This window comes from Salvia hispanica, chromosome 5 (genome assembly GCF_023119035.1).
Source record: "Salvia hispanica cultivar TCC Black 2014 chromosome 5, UniMelb_Shisp_WGS_1.0, whole genome shotgun sequence".
NCBI classification, from domain to species: Eukaryota; Viridiplantae; Streptophyta; class Magnoliopsida; order Lamiales; family Lamiaceae; genus Salvia; species Salvia hispanica.
In genome coordinates this window covers 15,850,108-15,871,240 of record NC_062969.1, presented here as the reverse complement: position 1 = coordinate 15,871,240, position 21,133 = coordinate 15,850,108, and the positions used below count along the sequence as shown (strand labels likewise).

General features: G+C 33.4%; 3 protein-coding genes across 3 annotated transcripts; 2 read left to right on the top strand and 1 right to left on the bottom strand.

The window, feature by feature from the left end:
• The first annotated feature begins 7,536 nt into the window (after positions 1-7,536).
• Positions 7,537-8,960, top strand: LOC125189134 (F-box protein At1g30200-like). Its single transcript, XM_048086369.1, has one exon. The coding sequence runs from the start codon at positions 7,672-7,674 to the stop codon at positions 8,746-8,748; it is 1,077 nt and encodes a 358-aa protein (XP_047942326.1). The 5' UTR covers positions 7,537-7,671; the 3' UTR covers positions 8,749-8,960.
• Positions 8,961-12,059: 3,099 nt separating this feature from the next.
• On the top strand, positions 12,060-14,611 carry LOC125187078 (mitochondrial fission 1 protein A). The gene is made up of 5 exons (XM_048083588.1): positions 12,060-12,276; positions 13,343-13,481; positions 13,733-13,854; positions 14,099-14,162; positions 14,276-14,611. The coding sequence occupies exons 1-5, from the start codon at positions 12,184-12,186 to the stop codon at positions 14,362-14,364; spliced, it is 507 nt and encodes a 168-aa protein (XP_047939545.1). The 5' UTR covers positions 12,060-12,183; the 3' UTR covers positions 14,365-14,611.
• A 3,994-nt stretch (positions 14,612-18,605) lies between these two features.
• LOC125189514 (B2 protein-like) lies at positions 18,606-19,872 on the bottom strand. Its single transcript, XM_048086787.1, has 4 exons — positions 19,479-19,872; positions 19,008-19,108; positions 18,714-18,905; positions 18,606-18,647 (listed from the first exon to the last, which is right to left on the bottom strand). The coding sequence occupies exons 1-4, from the start codon at positions 19,870-19,872 to the stop codon at positions 18,606-18,608; spliced, it is 729 nt and encodes a 242-aa protein (XP_047942744.1).
• Between the last annotated feature and the right edge of the window lie 1,261 nt (positions 19,873-21,133).

Here is a 21,133-nt window from a genome sequence, read left to right as displayed (position 1 = left end):
TATTTTGCATATGGATTAATTAGGAACGAATCAAAACTACCTCCCATTTCTTATCTAAAATGCAAAATCATCAAAATATGTACACTTCAGAAAGCATAATGTGTATATCTATTTTGCTATATAGTTTAATTATAGTACTTAGTTGATTTGGTCATTGCAATATGTGCTGTTTTAAGAGAGAATTCTACAAAATACTAAGTTTGTCTATTATAGCATACAATGACAAAATAGCACATAATTATGCATGTAATCAAACAAAATAAAAATAAAAAATTTAAAACAGGCAATTGGGATGAAAGAATGATATCTAGCTACTATTACTTATGAAAAGAAAAATATCTAAGCTATTATAAGAAAGAATTAAAAAATAAAGAGATTGTTTTATATGGTGATTTTTGTGTGGTTTTGGGTTGGGTTTTGACAGAGCAAATAGAATATTCGAGATCTAATTCGACAATTCCACCACACCAAACACAAGTTCCATCATTATTGTTATTACTATTATTTTTTTATTTGGATATATCGACAAAATTTGACTTAATCATTGTCTCTATCAAAAGTAACCAATAGCAACTTCACATGATGCCGCCAATATCATTACACCTTTATTCTTTATTTATTTTTACTTGGGCCTCTTTTTACTTATTTACCCATGTGAACTTTATTAATCTTTGTTTGGACTTACAAAAATTTGATAATTTTATTTTTATGGAATGGACTAATCATCTATCTACATGGTGGAATATTGACAAATGTCTATTTTATGCTGTACAATGAGTTTTGTGGAGTCTAGAGTCGTGTTTGCACTCATTTGGTTTCAATTCGTTTTTTGTTGATATTATCACGTTTGTGGTATATTTTTTTATTTATTTTGGGTTGAAGAATAGATTGAAAAATGGCAAACTAACATTGGATTAACTTGTACTCCACAAGTTTAACAAATTTAAATAATTGAAATAACTTGTACAAATTTAACAAATTTCAAAAACCATGGTAGTATTTTTTATTATACTTTTGGTATATTAATCTTACAACAAAAAGGCATAACAAAGATATAAAAGGAATTAGCCATAAGATCAAAGCTCCGACATGCAAATTCATAATTATCAAATTTAACTACGTAACAGTAATATAGCTGTAAATTATTATTGGAACTTAAAATTACTAAAACTCCCCTTAAATTTCAAAATTATTGGGTGCCCATGGCCCCTTATCCACCACGTAACTCCGCCCCTGACAACAGCATAGGTCAGTTTTTTTTTAAAAAAAAAAAAACTTGAATTCGTCGAATTTCAGAGATATGAAATAATGATAATTGATTCCTCATGTAGCTCATCAAATCTCTAGATATATTCTTATAGTTCAATAGCTATTTATGTGAGCATCGAACTTTTTTGAAGGTTTCCGAAATTAAAAGTTGAGGATTTAGGCGACATATTCTAGAGGTCGCCAATCGATTAACAATATTCTTATATTCAAATTGATTCTAGTTAGTCATGTGTAAATTTAGTCCGAAAACACTCACACTTTGCCGATTTTGGCCATCTGATATTATCTACGACCTTATCTCCAAGTTGGGCCGAAATTGAATGATCGTCAGAATTAAAAATTAGATTATACAAGGAAAATAATCGAAAGAAGAAGTGCATATAAAGATTAAAATATTATAATTACTAAATTCGATGAGAGAAGTAATTGCAAATGTAACAAATTATCGACACCTCACCATAGATCATACGTTATTATTATTGTGTTATTAAATACACTGGATGAAGTAACATTACCAACAATAATCAATCCTTAATTAGTAGCTGTGGCAGCATCCTATATTATGGCCCAACAAATTAATTGATGAACCATAACTACTATTATTGATGCATTCACCTAATAATCACATTCAAATTTAAGGTGTCCAAATCAAAAGACCACAACCGAGTTGCTTTTGTAAGAACATAATCATGCCTAGCATATCCAACATTAATTGAGTTGTTGGACTAATTTCCACATACTACTAATTATAATTTATAATTATAGGTCACTTTTTTTAATGTTTATTATAAGATGTTAACTGCATATCCATAAAGATGAAACCTTGGTCACGTAATATAAAGATGTGATTCATATTGCATCATCTACAATGAAATATCTAGAAAATATCCTTGCATGGAAATTACTAGTACTTTATAAATATCACCAAATAAAAGCATGTTACAAACAGAGAAACTGTAATTATTCTATTAAAATGTATTTGAAATAAATTCTTATATAATTAATCATAAAATCAGAGCAAAAAGAGAAAAATAATAAAAAGTTGATGATAAAATAAAATAAAATCATACCGCAACACTTATTTATTACAAAAATGTTTTAAGATAGCTACAAATGTAGCAGTGTAGTATTTTACATGGACAATTGTTACAAAATTCACTAATACTAGTATTTTATGTAATGTTGCAAAAGTATAAATATTTAAAATCCAATTAATGCAATTTCCTCGACCTAAATTAATATTGTCCATACCTACTAGCCTACTAGTTGGAGAATAATGATAGTCGAAATAATAGCAATTCAAGATTGGGTTGCTTTTTTCTTTAGTGGTATGGCTAGGTGGGATCGATAGTGGTTACCAAATAAATAAACGAAAAATAATTAAATACGTTTAGATTTTGATAGTACATACAATGCATTTAGGGTAATTTTAATGTTGAAAGTTGGCCAAAGCATATTGATGTTTAAATAAATAAATGTAGCTGGATTTGGCATTTGTAGACGTGGCAATTATTACTCCATTGCGCACAATAAATTCATGCCCCATCTAGTAGCCCAATATATATACTCTCTCTATCTACATTTTATATTGATATATATTTCCTTTAAATTGGGACAATAAATTCTAATAACTACAGAATGATAATAAATAGTGTTTATGTGATTTACCTTGCACATCGTTCATTATGAATATATCTCACTATTAAATAGTATACCAACTAATTCGATCAGATTTTTGTATTATGCTTAGTACTTATTAGTTAGACAATCAATGTTGTGTATCTAACAAGTTTAATTCATGGAAAAATACATCTATAGGTTCTTGTACTAACACATTTTATTTCATTAGTTTCTTGTTACAATTTTTTGTTTCAATATTAAATCCTTATATACTAGTAGTAATCATTTTAGTGTAAGAAGTTCATTTGTCATATCTCTATTTAACGAACTTAAAAATTTAACTAATTTCCTAGTGTTAATTAATTAATTAATTAATTTACTCTCTTATTAATTTTGAAATTAATTGAATTGCAATATTGAAATAATTAGAAACATGAAAATTTATAAGTTGATAACAGAATGGTATTAATTTCTCATTTCCCAATAAATAAATAGAAGAAAAATATAAATTTAATTAAACTAAGAAAAGTTAATTAAATTTTGATACCAATCAAATAAAGATTCACCTTAATTAAAACTATTATTATAAGGACCTAACGAAACAAAAAATTGTTAAATAATCAAATGAAATAAAATGCATTAGTACTTACCATGATGTTGTGAAATAGTAAAATTTATGAAAATAACTAATTAAATAAAATGTATTAATACAATACCTCTATAAAAACACACATACATAGCAACTCATAAGCCGCACATGATTTATGAGTAGCTTATAGTATTTTTTTCTTCTTTTAATATTCAATACAGCAAATAATTATGAGGATCATCAAATTTATAATTAACACAAAAAATCAAAGTTTGATTGATTAATTCATCATCTCTTTGAAGTAAAAGGGAGAAAAATATGAATTGGACTTTCATGTTTCTGTAATTTAATATAAATTTGATCGATGACCTAGACAGCAATTTTTGAAGTATTAAAAAATGTACAAAATTTTGAAAAATGCTGACATGATATAAATGTTTATGGTATTAACTAAAGGCAACGATATATCTACAACTTATTGCACACTTACTACTAGAGCATGAAAAAGATGAAAACAAAGAGTTCTCATTTAATTTAGGTATTGTATATCACCACACGCATTTATTATAAAGTAATGCCTATCTTTTCTTTATAGTGGAGTAGTATATGTTATGTGCTTATATGGCCAACTATAGAAAAATAGGCTATGAAAAATTGTACCCAAAAATTAAACACCTTACCAATCAAGTTATGGCTCGCCTCCCTTTCAGAGTACTTGAGCATTTTTATTTATATAAAAAAAATATATACAAGGTCAGCCAAACACTCTCTAAATTAGGAATAATAAATTATGCGGGTTTCCGAATCTGAACTATTGATGATTGTGTCATTATGAAGTCAACTTGATAACGACTTAATCCATAAGAACAAATCTGAATTCGACACGAAGTCGTTAACATCCCAATATAATACGGGTTACACGGTAACGACACAAATCTGATTTACAAGAATATAACCTTATAATACACGATTAAAACATGATACTCTTTTTTACCCTTGTTACTTGAGTCACTTTTTTTTACACTCACTTTAATAAATGATATAAGTAGTTAAAGTGAAGATATAGTAAATTAAGAGATAGAATACATACATGAACACTCTTTACTACATTATTAACCCAATTTATACAATTACTACGTATAATTTTTAAAAACTGAGAGATTTAATTACTTAAGATTAATTTAATCGGATTAGTTTAAATCAAAATATTTGGTTACTTTCGATCAAATTAAATCATCAAATTTAATTACTTTATAACTAATTAGATAAAGAGATTTAATTAAATACGGAGATCAAACCAATTAATTACAAGGGGCTAAAACACACTTGGATAATAATCCACACCTTAAAATGAATCATCCCCGTCTCTTAAAAGCAGGCCCGATCGATCCCTTAATTAATTCGTAGCCCATCCATAAAGAAGACTAACCCAACTACTCAAATAAAGATGAGGCCCAGACATTTTAAAGAAACTGAGGCCCAACTTGTAAATAGCATCATCTCACAAACATTAGGCTGAAATAAAATAATCATCGGGCCTAAATACTGGCCCAACACATTGAATAAATATTGTTTTGTTTTTCTCTTGTGAGATTAAGGCCATTGGAAACATTCATAGCACAGTTTACTTGCTTTTCTTTGCATGGTTTTAATATTATGCTCGGAAAGATTATTCTCCGGAAATCGAACCATCGCACGTGTTCTAAAAATTTCGTTTAGATTCCGAAAATTAATGTATGCATATTCGTATGTGTTGTTCTACATTGGCATCAAAGCCGTTGTATGCTTCGATTCTTATACATTTTCATTTTTAAAATTTGAATTTTTAAATTTTTTTGAGATCGAGTCATTTTTCATTCGATAACATGGGTGCACTATATGGGCTTGTTCGATCTGAAAGATTATATTTCATGAGATTGAATCGCAATACTTAATCCCAGATTGATAATCATATGATAATAAGTTACACTCAACCCCCTTCCAACTAAAATAACTCAACAACTCAATCCAAAATGGATAATCATATGATAAAGAGTCATGACAACCGAACGACACCTATATGTTTGGTGTCTGGTTTTTTCGTGCTTCCGAATTACGTCGCATTAACGGCGAGAAATGTCCGGAAGAATGTTGGAAGTTTTCTTCTAAAAATTGTTTAAGTTTGGTCTGGGCCTTGCCAAATTTTTTGGAAGACCCAGTACGTTATTTTCAAAAGTCTTTGTTTATGGGCCGACGAAGAAACTCATGTTGTTTTATTTAAAGTAATAGTCATAATATTTACTAATGGCTATGAAAGAACCGGCCTCAATTTTAGATGATGGCTATACAATACTAGTACTAGTTATCAATATATCATAATCCTTATTACTAGTTACATTACCAAATTATCTACTATTATATGCTAACATGGATGTAATCAAATTCTCCCTATGTTCCATTCGAAATGAAACGTTTTCCTTTTTTATTTATCCCATTAAAAATAAAATGTTTCTAAAAATAGGAACAATATTCTCTCTACTTTTTTCTTCTCTCTTACTTTACTCTCTCTTCATTAACTCACAAAACAACACTACATAAAATCCTGTGTCGAAAAGCAAATGTTGCATATTTAATGGGACGAAGGAAGTACAAACTTTAAATATTGTACAAACTTCAAACTATGATCTGGACCGTTAAAAAATGTTAACACAGTGTCAACGGTTGATGATGCTGTGTTGACATTGTGTAAAATTGTATTGACATTTTTTGTTGCTGTTATTTTATCACTTATTGACATTTTTAATGATTCGGATTATAGTTTGGAGTTTGTACAATATTTAGAGTTTATATTTTATCACTATCTCTAACATTGATCACCGCCGACGCCAATTGTTAAGAAATAACGAGCACAATCAACACAACACGATATTTACTTAGTTTGGTCACAAAGATATGAACGAAACTGTGGGCAATTGGTGATCAAATATGTTGTTTCGTTTGGTAGGGTTAGTGGGGCATGGGCATGTATGTGATCTTTAATACTCAAGAAAAATGTGCAATCTTAACTTAATTCAGTTACGACCAAAAAGTAGGCGGTCTATCAAATTTGGTGTTCTATCCATTAGTCAAGCAATAAACAAACATCTAGATAAGGCCTCCACGTGGCACCTTTGTTTAGCCAATCACCTTTTCTATCACACGCTTCCCACTATTGACCTTCCTAATTAGTAGTACTCCACTAATACATTTAGGTCAAAAGTCAAAACCTTTGCGATTTCAACGAAAAACAAGTTATTATGTTTGGACTATAGATGCCCATAGTTCTGGAATCAGCATAAACAGTCTGGAACCGCTAGTTTCGGTTTTAAAAATTGCAGAATCAAAACCGAACAACAAGGGTGTTTTGCAATTACGGTTTCAGTTTCGAATTGACGATATTTTAATGACTTTTCACGATTTCAAATTGTCGGTTTCCGGCACAGTTTTTTGGCTACGGAACCGGTGGTTTCGGCACCATTTCGGTTCTGAAATTTTGGAACCCAACCCGACCCATAGTCTCAAAAGTGACAGGTTAGGTTTCATTTAAATCTCACGGTTTCAGTTTCGTGGTTAACTGCTCGAACTGTAAACCTTGGGCATCTCTAGTTTGGACTATATCCAATTGTAAATTTGACTATATTCTATTGCAATTTTATTAAAAAAATATACATGTTTAAAATCGAAGTTACGTTTTTATATTTCATGTTTTCCAGTGCGGTAACATCGATTAAATAGGAAAAAAAATATATTGTGCTAATTCTGTATGGTAATAATATCATAAATATTCATTATATTTGGCAAGAATTCTGTAACCTACAAAAATGTAAACGGAGTAGTAGTGTACTACTCCTAAAAAACAAAGAGAATATACAAGTGAGCATGTGCTATACTTTTTAAAATAACCAAATAAATAGTAAAAATGAAATACGGTATTACTATGAATCTTCAATCTTTGGCTTCATACGCATACTATAAAGTAAAAACCAGTGTGTATATTTATAGGAAGTAGCAAAGAAAATTCATATGATAGGCGTGGCCCCACCATCTCTCTCTCTCTACAACTATCTTATCCCCAAACTCAACCCAACCCTTAACCGCCAATTCAACTTCTTCTTCCCCAATTTAAGCTTACCAATTCTTCCCACTTTCTCCACTCTAATTCTTCAATTTCAATCATGAATTCCACCTCCCAACAAGCTGTTATTGATTCCGCCGATTTCTTCGATTGCTTGCCGGACGACGTCGTCTTGTCGATTTTCGGCAAATTGCAAGACGCCAAATCGCTGTGCCTGTCCATGTCCACCTGCAAGCGCTTCCGCTCCATCGCCCCGCAGGTCGATCGAGTCTTCCTCCCGATCCCTCCGAACAAGTCCGACGCCAAGGATTCCGATCGGAAGAGTTCCTTCAAAAATCTGGTGATCCGAGCGTTGACCAAGCCCTTCCTTCTGATTTCTCAGATGATCAAACTCAAGCCCAAGCCCGAGGAGAATAACGACCTAGATTTCTACTCCTACTACGTCCCCAACCAGATACTGAAGAATTTCCAAGGAATCCGCGGCCTCCATCTCCGGCTGCCCTGCCACGGCAATCACAAGCATAATCCGTCCAGGAATGGTAAGAATCCGACGACGTTGCTGAAATGGAGAGCTGAATTCGGGCGGGAGCTGCACAGCTGCGTGATTTTGGGGGCGAAATCGTGGTCGGAGAAGGATAGGGTTGAATCGAGCGAGGAAGAGGCGTCGTCGTCGCGGGTGATGGCGGACGACGAGCTGAAGCTGCGGATCGTGTGGACGATATCGTGCCTGATCGCTGCGTCGGCGAGGCATTACCTGATGCAGGAGACGGTGAAAGGGCTGAAGATGATCGAGAGCGTGGTGGTGTCGGATGAGAGCGATCAGGGGAGGCTGTGTATGAACAAGGAGCAGATTGAGGAGATTCGGCAATCGAGCAAGGTGAAAGGAGATGATGAGACGACGGTGGAGAGTAGGAGCAGAGTGCCGGCGCTGAGGATGAAGATGTGGTATTTGGATCGGCTGGAGGTGCCGGGGTCGGGCAAGGTCATGGAGGGGGCGACGCTCGTGGTTATAAAGCCGGCTGGTGGGGGAGAGGACGAGGCGAAGAAGGGCCGGAGTGATGCGGAGATGGTGGCGGACGCGTTTGAAGGGGAAGGGGAAGGGAAGGTGATAGGTGAAGCAGTTAGGAAGCTCATGGTTGCCAAGAAATGCTATGTTTTGGAGATGAATTCGTTTTAACACATTATTACTTTTACTTGGGAGTTAATAAGAGATTCAGATTTCACACATTCTTGTCATACATTCTTTGCATCAAATAGAAACACGAGTACAATCAAGTGCTAGAATGAAACTGCTATAAAATCTTGTGATGGATATGGTTAGACGAGAAACGAAACTTGTATACAAAAGGGGAATCCTAACTAGAATTCTTACATTCTTCTTCTTTTTTATCCCTCTATGTCAATGTTCTGTGGCAGCAACTATTATACACAAAGTTGAGCAAAAGGAATAGAAAATCTGTGTTATGGTTGAAACAGGATTTATAAATTGAGTTTTTGGCTGGAAATAAAAAGTATGCAGATCAGCTGATGTTGAGGATAGATATGAGCAGAACAGAACACCTTGCTAAAGAAAGGACATAGACATAGGACTCTGATCAATACCAAACCAGTCTTAAACCTTAAACGCCGAACAACATTATTATAAGACAACCTGAAGTTCACTATAATGAACTAATAACAAACTTATAATGAACTTATTTTTAAATTATGCTAGATGATGCCATTGTTTTTAAATCTTTGAATTCCCTATAATAAACTATAAATAAAGATGTAATGAACTCCGCGTTGTTTTATAATGATGTGTTCGGTGTGTAATATTTAAAACTAGTTTGGTATATAAAACAACCAATAGACATATCCAATCCACAATCTTTTTAGTATTTATTAATATTTGATTTTTTTCTTTTTTTTTTGGAAAGAGAAAATATTGAGGAATTGGTCTACTGATATACACAAATATAGACGTCCCAATGTATAAAGAAGAAAATGAAATTGACAAATTCCTGATATAGCTTAAGCAATAAGGAAAATGGAGTTTATGAAATAGGCAGAATAGTCAAGGTAACGCTTTTCAGTATTTATTGTATTGATATAAGTGCTCATAAATGAAATCATTTAAAAAAAAGAATGGAGCAATCTAAACAGAGGCAGCCAGAGACTTCTGTATTGAGAAGTGTAGGTATAAATATAATAGTTGCCTTGTTTCACTTCTAGATTCTAATGAGAATAGTGAGATAGACAATCTTGTTGCAAAAACAAAATGATTGGCCAGTAGTGGCTTTTCGAGAAATAGTGTGTAATGTTGAGAAGAAGAGAAGAAAATCCTTTTCAGTTTGTCCTCCAACAAGTTTGAGCAGTTGGATTTGGCTGTAAAGTCTAAACAAAGAATCCAAGCAACTACATAACAAAAAACAAAAAAGGGACTTCCTAGCTATTGGAAGCATTAAATATCTAAGTTGAAATATGTAATTTATTCTATTAGCAATTCAGAATTTGCCAAGAGAGAACTCATCAGTGAAAACAAGAATGAACATAACTGATCCAACATAGAGAAAAAAATGCTGGAATAACATAAATTGAATAGCATCAGACACCAGTTACATTGCTTGGGGCTGTTATGCAGTCTTTACTATTAGTAATTGTCACATATTGTCTAGTTTATTAGGCTTACTTATCATTTGTTGCGTCCTAATTATTCTTCTATTATACATATTGTCCTAAGGTTAGAAGGGAGGGGTGTCGAATTATACGGAGTAGTATTTTTCGGTTTTCCCTTGAAGGGAAGAGGGCCTTCTTTTGAAAGAGTTATCTTTATAATTATTGTATTTTGCTTTTCACTTCCAAAGTGTTCGATAATGTTGGACGAAGATTGCATCAAATCCGGAGGAAATATTTGTGATTAATGTGTGATTGTATTCTTAGAGTTTTCCTAGTCCTATATAATGGTACTCCATGTATAATGAAATTATCAGTGAATAATACACAAAACCTATATTACCGATCCTTTTATCAGATAAGTTTCCATTTGCTTCTTTTTTCCAATGGAGGGGCAAATGCATATGCCACATAGTTTGCAATTTCCCCAATAGAACTTAGAAGCTTCAGTACTTAAAGAGCAGTGATATTACTCCAAATTCTGTACAGTAATCACATTCTGAACATTCCTTATCTAACTTTATAAGGTGAGTTAATCACTTAATCTAGAACAACGAGTTACACTTGTAATACAACAACATTACAGTGCTACATAATTGCATATGTAACTAGAAATATTATCAAACAGGAAATCAATAAAAATTGATGGACGAAATGGATAACCTAAATATGCATAAACTAAATTACGACACGAATTGGATGGACGAAAAAAAATGACTCAATGGTGAGCATTCCTTTATTCATAGTATCAAGCAAATGAAGGGGTAACTATATCATTTATACAAAATGTTTCACGTTAATTTCATATTGGTACAAAATGTTTGAAGTTTGCATAAATTATAGGAGTATTAAGGTTTCATTCACGTTCAATTTAATATATTCTGTCGTATGTGTTTGAACGTTTTTGAAAATGAAACATTGATGATTTTTTTTACAAAGATAAAATAATAATAGAACCTTTTATATTAAAATGAAGTATTGAAGAAATATTTTATACTTCGCATAGGAAAAATGTTAATGGTGTTTAAACATAAATAACTGAAAGTATTAAATGAAACATTTAAGAAAATGATATTTATTGAGTTAAATGGAAAAAATAAACTAGGATAGAGGATGAAATCAGGGGCGGAGCCATGAATTTATAGGGACGGGGGCAAATTTATCCATGAAGAAAATTTTAAAACTTGAGGAGGGACATTTACTGAAAAATTAAAAGAAATAAATTATATGAAAGATAATATTTATATAGGGGAGAAAATGTTAGGTGGGGCAAATGCCCCTCCTAAGGCATGAATAGATTCGCCCGGATGAAATATGAGAGAGAGTAAAATAGGGGAAATTAGATATTAGTAGTATGTTTTTTTACTAAAAATGAAAATTAATCACTTGTAGTAGGATAAAAAATAAATTGAAAATTAATCAATTGCGATGAGACAGAGGGAATATGATTTATGTAAACTTTAATCTTTTTTTACAAATGTGTAACATTTTATACGAGCTGTGTAATTATCCTGAAAGAAGGATGAAAATAAGAATCGCTAGTTTATTTCCTTATCCATCCATTGTAGCAAGAAGGACATTAGTATTTATTTTGTTAATATTCTCTAAAAAGAGATTTTAGTGATTTTATTTTAATTTCAAATTTTTGCGTAAAAAGAAACTTAAACCAAAGTTCAAACTTTGCGTATTTTATTTCAAATTTTTAAAAGAAGTTCACACTAAATTGTGTATTGTAATCTGAATTTTTTAAAAAATGTGTGCAAAATTAGAATTCATCTATACTTATTATTCTTATAAATAGTGATGCAAATTTAAAAAAAAAATAAAATGACGGTGGTGCTAAAATAAGAGAATTTGGTCGAGCGTCAACACACGGAGAATCGGTTTCCAGTTCAAAACCTTTTCCAAAAATTTCATCAAATCAGTTGCTTCAAATTGCGTCTACCGATTTTTCGAAATGGATAAGAAAATTGGGAAATTCTTCGATTCCGTCGGCAGCTTTTTCACCGGCGCCGACGTGATTCCTTGGTGCGATTCTGACATCGTAGCTGTAAGTATTGCTATCACTTGCTTTCGAACTTCGTTAGTGAGAGGTTTTTTAGCTGGATATGATGGATTTATTGTGAATTTACTAGGGTTTAAGAGGTATCAGAGTCATGAATTAGTCATCGTATAGTAGTATAACCGCGTGATTCGCCTCCAATTGTGATTGATTTGGTTGTGATCATGTACAAATTAATCAATGATCTTAGAATTTACATTTAAAACGGGAGATGTGAACGGATATTGCAGATGTGTGAAGTACTATTCTCTACTGATATCATTTACTGTTTTTATGATGTTTTGAGTTGCATTTAGTTGCTTGATTGGGTAATCCTGGAATAAATGGTGTTGTTTTATTAAAATGAAAAAATAGCTAAGTTATTCTGAATACTTTCTTGCTCGTCCTTGACTGTTTCAGCATGATTTAATGGATAAGATGGAGGTGGTCTAGTTTAATACTGATTTGTTCTCTATTTTTTCTATTTTTGTAATGAAATCGGCCAGTAGGCTGTGGGTAGTATGCCTGCCGAGTTCATATTACAGTATGTTGCAATATCTTCTTAGTTTACATAGATTTTGTTTCTGTCGCCCTTGGCCCTCATGTATGAAACTTTACATTATAGTTGCAGCTGTAATGGTGAATATCTTCACATTAGCATTTACAAGCTACCTCAAGGTAATTTGTGTGGTGTCTAGCCCTCTTGTAGATTAGATGGCTGTAGGGTATACATCAACTCTGAACATCATTTTGTGTTCTGCGGTTTCGAGAAGTAGTGAATGAATATGCGTTGGAAGTTTATAAAGTGTTCCATTAGCTTATGTTGTTTGCTTCTTAGATTCAAATAGATTACAGATGGAGATTAGGATGTTGATCTTTAGGAATCTCATTTCATTGTATGTTGAAGACTTTTTTGCACGCGTAGTTGTATTACAGTGTGATATATTGTTCCAAATATATCGGTCTAGGCTTCTGATTCTGGTGTCTGCTCTAAATGTATTCTTAGCTGTTCCTCTACATGTATTCATTTCTTGCTGTTTGCTGAAGCATATCTCTGAGCATTACATCTCTACAGGCCTGTGAACGTGAGGTTGCTGAAGCAGAGAATGGTTCCTCTGATAAGCTAAAAAGCGAAAGCATCATGCGCTTGTCTTGGGCCCTGGTTCACTCTAAAAGACCAGAAGATGTCCAACGTGGAATAGCTATGCTTGAAGGTTATATAGAAGAGTTGATCTTTGTTCTCTCTCTCTCTCTCTCTCTCTCTCTCTCTCTCTCTCCCCTGTGTGTTAGAAAGCATATTTTGTTTGTACCTCAAAGAAATTTTATTCCTTCATCACTACCTTGTGCTTTTATTATTTCTTATTTAATGTCTTCTGCTGACCATCGTGTATTTGCTCACACTGTTCTTCCTGATTGTGTAAAATTAGGCTTCACAATCTCGACTGATGAAACTTACTTCCTGCAGTTTCTCTAGCTGACTCTAACACCCCCCTGCAAGAGAGGGAAAGGGTGTATCTTCTGGCAGTTGGATACTTTAGAAATGCGGAATACTCTAGGAGCAGGCAGATTGTTGATCGCTGCTTGGAGGTTAGAATTCTTTTAAACAATCATACTTGAAATACAGTTGTGTATTAGACTACCATATCTCTATTTTAAACATTTATCAATTATTAATTTTGAGATTTTTTTGCCATGTCCGTGCATTTTTTATATTTAAGACGGCATTGAACGCATCCAAGAGCTTGTATTATTCCATTAACTTCTAGTTTGGCATGCCGTATTGGTATATAACTGGTAGATTTGTGAAGTAAAATTTGGTTGGAAAATACAGATTGCACCTGACTGGAAGCAGGCCTTGACCCTGAAGAAAGCCATTGAGGATAAAATTACAAAAGGTAAAGCCTCGTGTTTTATGTATTGCTTACCTACTCGTATGAACGCCCAACACAAAAAATTATGCTGCACCAAATTCTTAAAAATGTGTTAATAAATGAAATTTTTGATATAGATGGAGTAATTGGCATTGGTATTGCTGCAACTGCTGTTGGACTTGTGGCTGGTGGTATTGCAGCTGCTTTTTCAGCTCGCAAGAAGTGAAAAACACTACGATGTAGATGACGATGATAGCAATGCTATGTGAGTTTTAAAGGTCTTTTCCTTCTACAGAAGTACTATTGTAAATTTGGAATTAATCTCTATTTCCATGTTCATTACTGAAGTAATCTGCTGTGTGGGATTTGGATTCATTGATACTGTGACCACCCAAACGAATTGATCCTTATCAACTGCTTTTTAGGATGCAAGGATATTTTAAATGATTGCAATATTTTGGTTTGAACTTTCATACTATGTTGTTTTCTTATTTAATCTTTTACATAGTGAGTGAAATAATATGAACAATATATACATATGTTGATTGTAGGAAATATGAAATTCATATAGTGCTACTACATAACACAACACAAAATAGGTACATGAATTGATATACACATTTAAAGGAAAATAAACTGAAAAAATTGTTCACCTTCTCCCTAAATATAATCAGCCGCTTCTGAAAAACTGTTCATCTTCTCCCCAAAATTTCCAAATCAAATTAAATTTATTACGACTGCTGATGTGTCAAGTTAATTTCCATAAATCCCTCCCTTTTATTTGTAATACCCACACGATTGTTAAGACAACTGGAAAATCTGAATATATTCTCCTTTTGATATTCTTGTCTCCCCTGCACAAATCTGGTTTTCAGTTTTTAACCTTCTCGACTACCTTCACCTTCCCATTCTAATCTAAAAACTCTCCTTTCTTGGGAAAATGTTGAAAACAATTTTTTCTCAATCTCTTTTGGTTTAAATTGATGTACGATGGACTGCTATTTTCATTAATAAGATTGCAAGTTTTGAAATTGGTTATCGCATAAAAGGAAAAGGATTTCAAAATGAGTTCAACTGTGTTGACTATCAATGTTTATCTGCAAAGACCAATTTTTTCAAAACTAAATTTGCAAAATCTATTTAAATTTTATGAAATTTTTGGTAGAAACTCATTTGATGAAAAAATTGACTGCACAATTCTGTTAATGTGTGCACAACTAAATCCAATTGAATTGAGTGAATAATTTGGAATTCATTAAATTATGAGAAGCTATGCTTTCATAGTGAGAAAAAACACTCGTGAGTGAGGTTGAAGAAGATATAAGATATGTGAAATATGCAAAATTTCCATATATTGCGTGTCTTGACCATTGAATATTTTCTCAAGAAAACTAGGCTAATTATTTATCATTATACTTTAATAGATTCATTAATTAATTATTAGGCAAAAGTACCAAAATAAGTTGTGGGCTTAACCTAGAAAAAAATAGAGAAGAGAACAGCCTCCATTAAAAAAATAGTATTTCAAAGCTTGGAGCTTCACACTCATTGCCAACAATTGGTAAGCATGTTTTACATATCAAACACTACATTGAAAGAGTAACATAGTAATTGGCATTTTGTGATGCTCAAACTTGTAGTATATTATACTCCCCCGTCCCGCTTTAGGAGTCCCGGTTGAGGCCGGCACATGTTTTAAGAAAAAAGTGTTTAGTGTGTAATAAATAAATGTTTTAGTAGATGTTAGGACCCACTTTTAGTTGAGTGTCCAATAAATAAATGTTTTAGTGGATGTTGGGACCCACTTTTAACACTTTTTTATTAGTTGTAGTGGATGTTGGGACCCACTTTTAACACTTTATAGGTATTTTTTATTAATTTATCTCAACCGGGACTCCTAAAGCGGGACGCCCAAAATTGATCAACCGGGACTCCTAAAGCGGGACGGAGGGAGTAGAATTTAATTTGTTGAATTGTAATTTGGGAAATATTATGAGTTCGATTGGGGTTGGATTATGTGATGCTCAAACTTGCGGAGAGGATCTCATTATCCACTCATCATACTCCACTCTTACTCCATCTCTCACAATGCAATAAAATAATTCATCATCACTTGTTAAAATTGGTCATAATTATAATATTATTCTATTGCATTGTGAGAGGAGGAGGAGTGGATTGGTCAAACTTGTCTCATGACTATAAAATTTGGGATCTTGGGACTTGTCCAAATATTTATGCCTAAAGAAGTAATTGGCTTTTTGTCTGAACCAATGAAGATTTTTCAAAAGAGAGATGTCTTCTCTATGCATTGAGTTTTGCACAACTGATTAACGTTTTTTCTTTTTTGACACCAAATAATTCCTCTCAATCCTAATTTACGTTGGCAGAAAGCATGGCTTCCCACATTGCTAGCGTTCGATCTAAAAGTGGCTGTGTTAGTGTTGGTGTTCAAGTTCGTTCAACCTATTTAGGGCCCAAAGCTCTAATCTCCCACAAGTTTTATTTTTTTTTTCTTTCCCCAACTTGCATGTTTGTGTTTGTTTAAATAAATAGTGTGATCAATATTATTTGTAGAGAGGCGGCTCCTTTTAATATGAGTTTTAGACAACAAATCCTTTCTATCGGCAAAGACAAAGAAAGTCAACTTTTTAGTCGCCTACAAGGTACTATTTCTGAATATTAAATTGAATTCTATGTTTATTTATGTTTGCAAAGATCAATTCGAAGGACTAGTTAGATGATGATATCTGCGTAACCGAGACAAAATGTAGTCCATCATTGTTTTGCCTGAGCCTGGTTTTTTTGTGGTAGCGAAAGATATACATTATGTTACATTTTCCCGTAAAGAGGAAGTGGAAGATGATTGTATGTTCAGTGGGTGTAGCTGTAACAGTATACTTGATCTTACTGAAGAGGGGTCGGGTCATGCTCTTTTTAACCCAACAACGCTAGAGTATAAGATCCTCCCTGAGACCATTGTGGAATCTCACCTCAATCATTTGGAATGGGGTTTCACCATAGATCCAAAGATTACAAACTGCTGCATTTTGTATAAACCGTGAAAGATTATCACATTCACTTGTACTCACTCAAAACTAATTCCTGGAAGCGAATACTATTACCATCGACTGATGAGTTTGCGTTTAATTATATCTCTATAGCTTATTCTGCTTGCATAAATGGGCTTTTTTATTGTTCTCCTTGCCTTCGACCTTACTACTGAAACTTTCTCCACTTTACCCTTACCTGAATATTGTTGCTCCCCATTTTGTTTTATAGGTGCTTGTAAAGGTTCTTTAGACCACCCTTCTACTCGTGACTATGAACTTTGGATCATGGACAAGAGAATCTATTCGCAATACTAACGGTTGCGGGAGTATGAAGCTGTTACAATTTTCGCCGGATGGTAAGCTAGTGTATTTTGCAATCTACTCGACGGATATAATGGTGTATAATCGCGCCACTAGAAAGTTGAAGCCTCTTGGCGTCTATAGAGGTACGGGTTTTTTACAAATGGCTCAATGTTAGAGCACATTTTTCAAGTGGTGCATTGAGTAGATTTAGTGTTAGACCAATGTTGCAAGCAAACTCCATTTAGTTTATAAATTTTCCCTTGTCAACATTCACAATCAAGGATTTGTTCGATAGCCAAGCTTCTACATCAAAGACAGCAGAGGAGATAGGATAATAGTTTGTGTTTGGAAAAGAGGTGTATGGTTTTTGTTGCATTTCACCATAGCCATTTCGATTGCAGAGATTTGGGAGAAGAAGACATTCACTGATTGGTTGATTATACAAGATGTAAACAATGACTATTTATAGAGATTTTTTTAGAGTTGGTGATGGTTTCTTTGACTCAATAGAATGTTGTACCAAAAAAAAAAAACACCTTCTAGTTCAAACAAAATAGTACTATCACTCATGTCTAACATTTTAACACTGAATGCTAAAGAAAAAAGCTACAGGCTGAACTAGCCATGGTGAGAGTCTTAGAATCCTAAATAAATGGGCGATGGGCTAAGGGTGCAAAGGTTTACCATTACATATCTGTAGTAATTCTTCCAAGGAAGATCCACTAGCCAGGAACATAATAAATTATTTTTAAGGTACTTAGTCACATTCCATTAAGATTGTGGTCTAAACCAGATAACAATACAAAAAGTCACCTAAATTTCAAGGCCTTTGATGATGACAGAATAAAATTTCAGATGCTACGATCCAGTTTACTTACTACTTCATCTTCCTTTAGGCCTTTCACAGGAACCAAATGCTTTCCAACTTAAGATATTTAGTAATTACCTACTAAACACTAGCTTCATAGAGGAAAAAGAAGGACTGAAGTTAAGGTTCACAGATCAGTTAGTTCTCAAGTCTCACTATTATGTTCAATAGCACATCAATATCAGATTAGAAGTCATGTAAATTTGCAGTAAGTCACTTCAGACTCTGAGGCACTTCAGGAAAGACTCACACGCTAGCTTGTTCGAACAGACCAATCAAAACCGAAGTCTGCAATACCACAATAAAGAAAAGGAAAGTAAGTTCACATTTACTACTAACTAGAATGAAACTTACCTCATGTTCCGAAAGCTCAAGACGGAACTTTTTTGCATTAAACTTCAATACGTGCACAAAAGCATTTTTCTTTAGCGGCTTGCAAAGTTTCCTTATACGGATTCTCACCTGAGCAGGGAACCTTGATTCACCTTTGCACTTTTCATCTTTCCAAGCAGTAGGATCAAGGTTATCATCCCCAACACCATCTGCCTGAGAAAAATATAATTTAAATTGAGTTCACTTAGATTCCTACTATTCCTAGGAAGCATAAGCAATGCAGCAGTTGAACTAAAACGTAAAATTGCAATTCACCTCAAAAATACCATGCAGTCGCTGAGTGGTGTAATTGTAGAGAAATAGAGGTAAGCCATGCTTTATAGCCCTCACAGAATTAATGCATCTTCGTGACAAACCTACAGAAGAAATTTCCAATTATTTTATATTTTTGAGAGATTGAAATCATCATAGGAACAAATGGTATGAAGAAAGAACAGGAAACATCCCTCTAGCCGACCAACCAAACTCTTACAAGTTTACCAAGTTAGGAATTACTATATAGAAACAAAAGAAACTAGCCTAGCAATGCAAGTAGTTGGAACAACTAATTCATGATCATTCAATAAGCCTTTTAGCTGATTCACCTGGAATGACCATACATGGTCGATAACCTCCCGACCGGCATTTCATCTCAACCATTTCAAAACACCATAATAAGAAAATATTTAACCATCATTCAAATTTGAAAATATAAAACTACCAAAACATCAAACAACAATCACTTACCGAAGAGTTGTCTCTGCAAGTGTTCCTCCATTGTGTCATTGTTGCACATAAAGATGTATCCACCAAGGTTCTCATTCTTTGGGAGCATCTCAGCTTCGGGCAAAGAATGGCGTTCTTGCTCCATCTGTTTTTTTGAAGCGAGTATTACATACTTGGCATTGGCAGTCTTGGTATTTTTGGCATTCTGTTTTCTTTTACCTTTAAAAAGGAAGTTTGAGACCTCCAGCTCGCCTCCTTTTTTAACATTTGCATTGTTGATCTTCTGGTTCCCTAATATGATCCTTGCTGTTATGTAAGGTCTTCCAATATTCCTTCCAAACACATGCAAGTTTTCGAGAGACTTTCCTATGCGTCTTAATGCTGTACTCCTGAGCATTCGAGTTCCAACTACCATCCCTAAAGCTGAAAATAAATAAATAAAATTATAGTAACTAAAATTACAATTAATACTAAAAATTATATTAAAACTACAATGATACTACTTACTATCATCAATTGCTTGTCGACGTGCAAGAGCATAATATACATATACTAATGCCTCTACCCCCAGATCGTATCCATGCTCTATCCATTGGTAGCTTACGAACTTGAATGTTGCATCGATATTTTCCAGATCGGTTGCATCCGGAAAATATTTTAATATAATCTCTTCCCAAGCTTTAAAAATCTATAGAAAAAAAATTGTTAGATAAAACAATATACTTGTAGATAATTTTTTTTTATAAATTACAGTACTTACTTCCTTTAGTTGTTCAGGCTGATAAAGTCTGTCAAATTCTTCGTCTGTTTTATCTTTATTTTTTTTAACTTCACCTATCTTTATTTACAGAGAATCTGTTGTTTACCAAGACAACGCGGTGACGACTCCCAAGATGGAGTTTCTGTCGCTCGGCCCCTACAAGTCGGTGTCCAATGGAATCATAGATGCATGGGCCTCATACCTAAACAACATGGAGAATTTGAAAGCGCCCGAAACATTGTCCAGATTCTTTTTCTCAACCCAGACATTCGTGAATCAATATTTCTGCCCGAAGGTTTTTTTTTGTTATCAATTTATTTTGTGTGTTAATACTTGATATCCTTGTAAATCAGGATCACCCCCTCGTAGGCCAAGGGGCTGGAGGTGTTGGTCCAAGATTGTCTGACTTCTTCTGGACCAACCTTCTGAATGACACTTTGAAAACACCGCAGTTCAAATGGGAAAACTACGACCTGGTACCATTACTTGGTTTGCTTGAACATTACACATTACACATTATGCATTACACTTTAGAGCATCCGCAAAGCTGTCTCTTATCCGCCTCTTAACCGTCTCATCTCTTCACTATTCATGGGCCCCACTGTACTTTTCAGCTCATCTCTTAACTAAGAGACAACACCTGCATCCTTCCATCTCTTAACCATCTCTTAACTATTCATTCAATTTCATTTTTTATTTTTAATTCCAACAAATTCAATTAATAAAAACACACTTCATTAAATAAAATAAATATTACAATTTAAAAGCCTAAAAAATAAAAAAAAATACATAATTTAAAATTCTAAAAAACAAAAAAAAAAATACATAATTAAAATACTCTAAATTAAACTATAAAAACTACTCCGCCGGCGAATCATCATCCCCCGAAGTCGGCGGTGCACCCAAGTTCCCTATA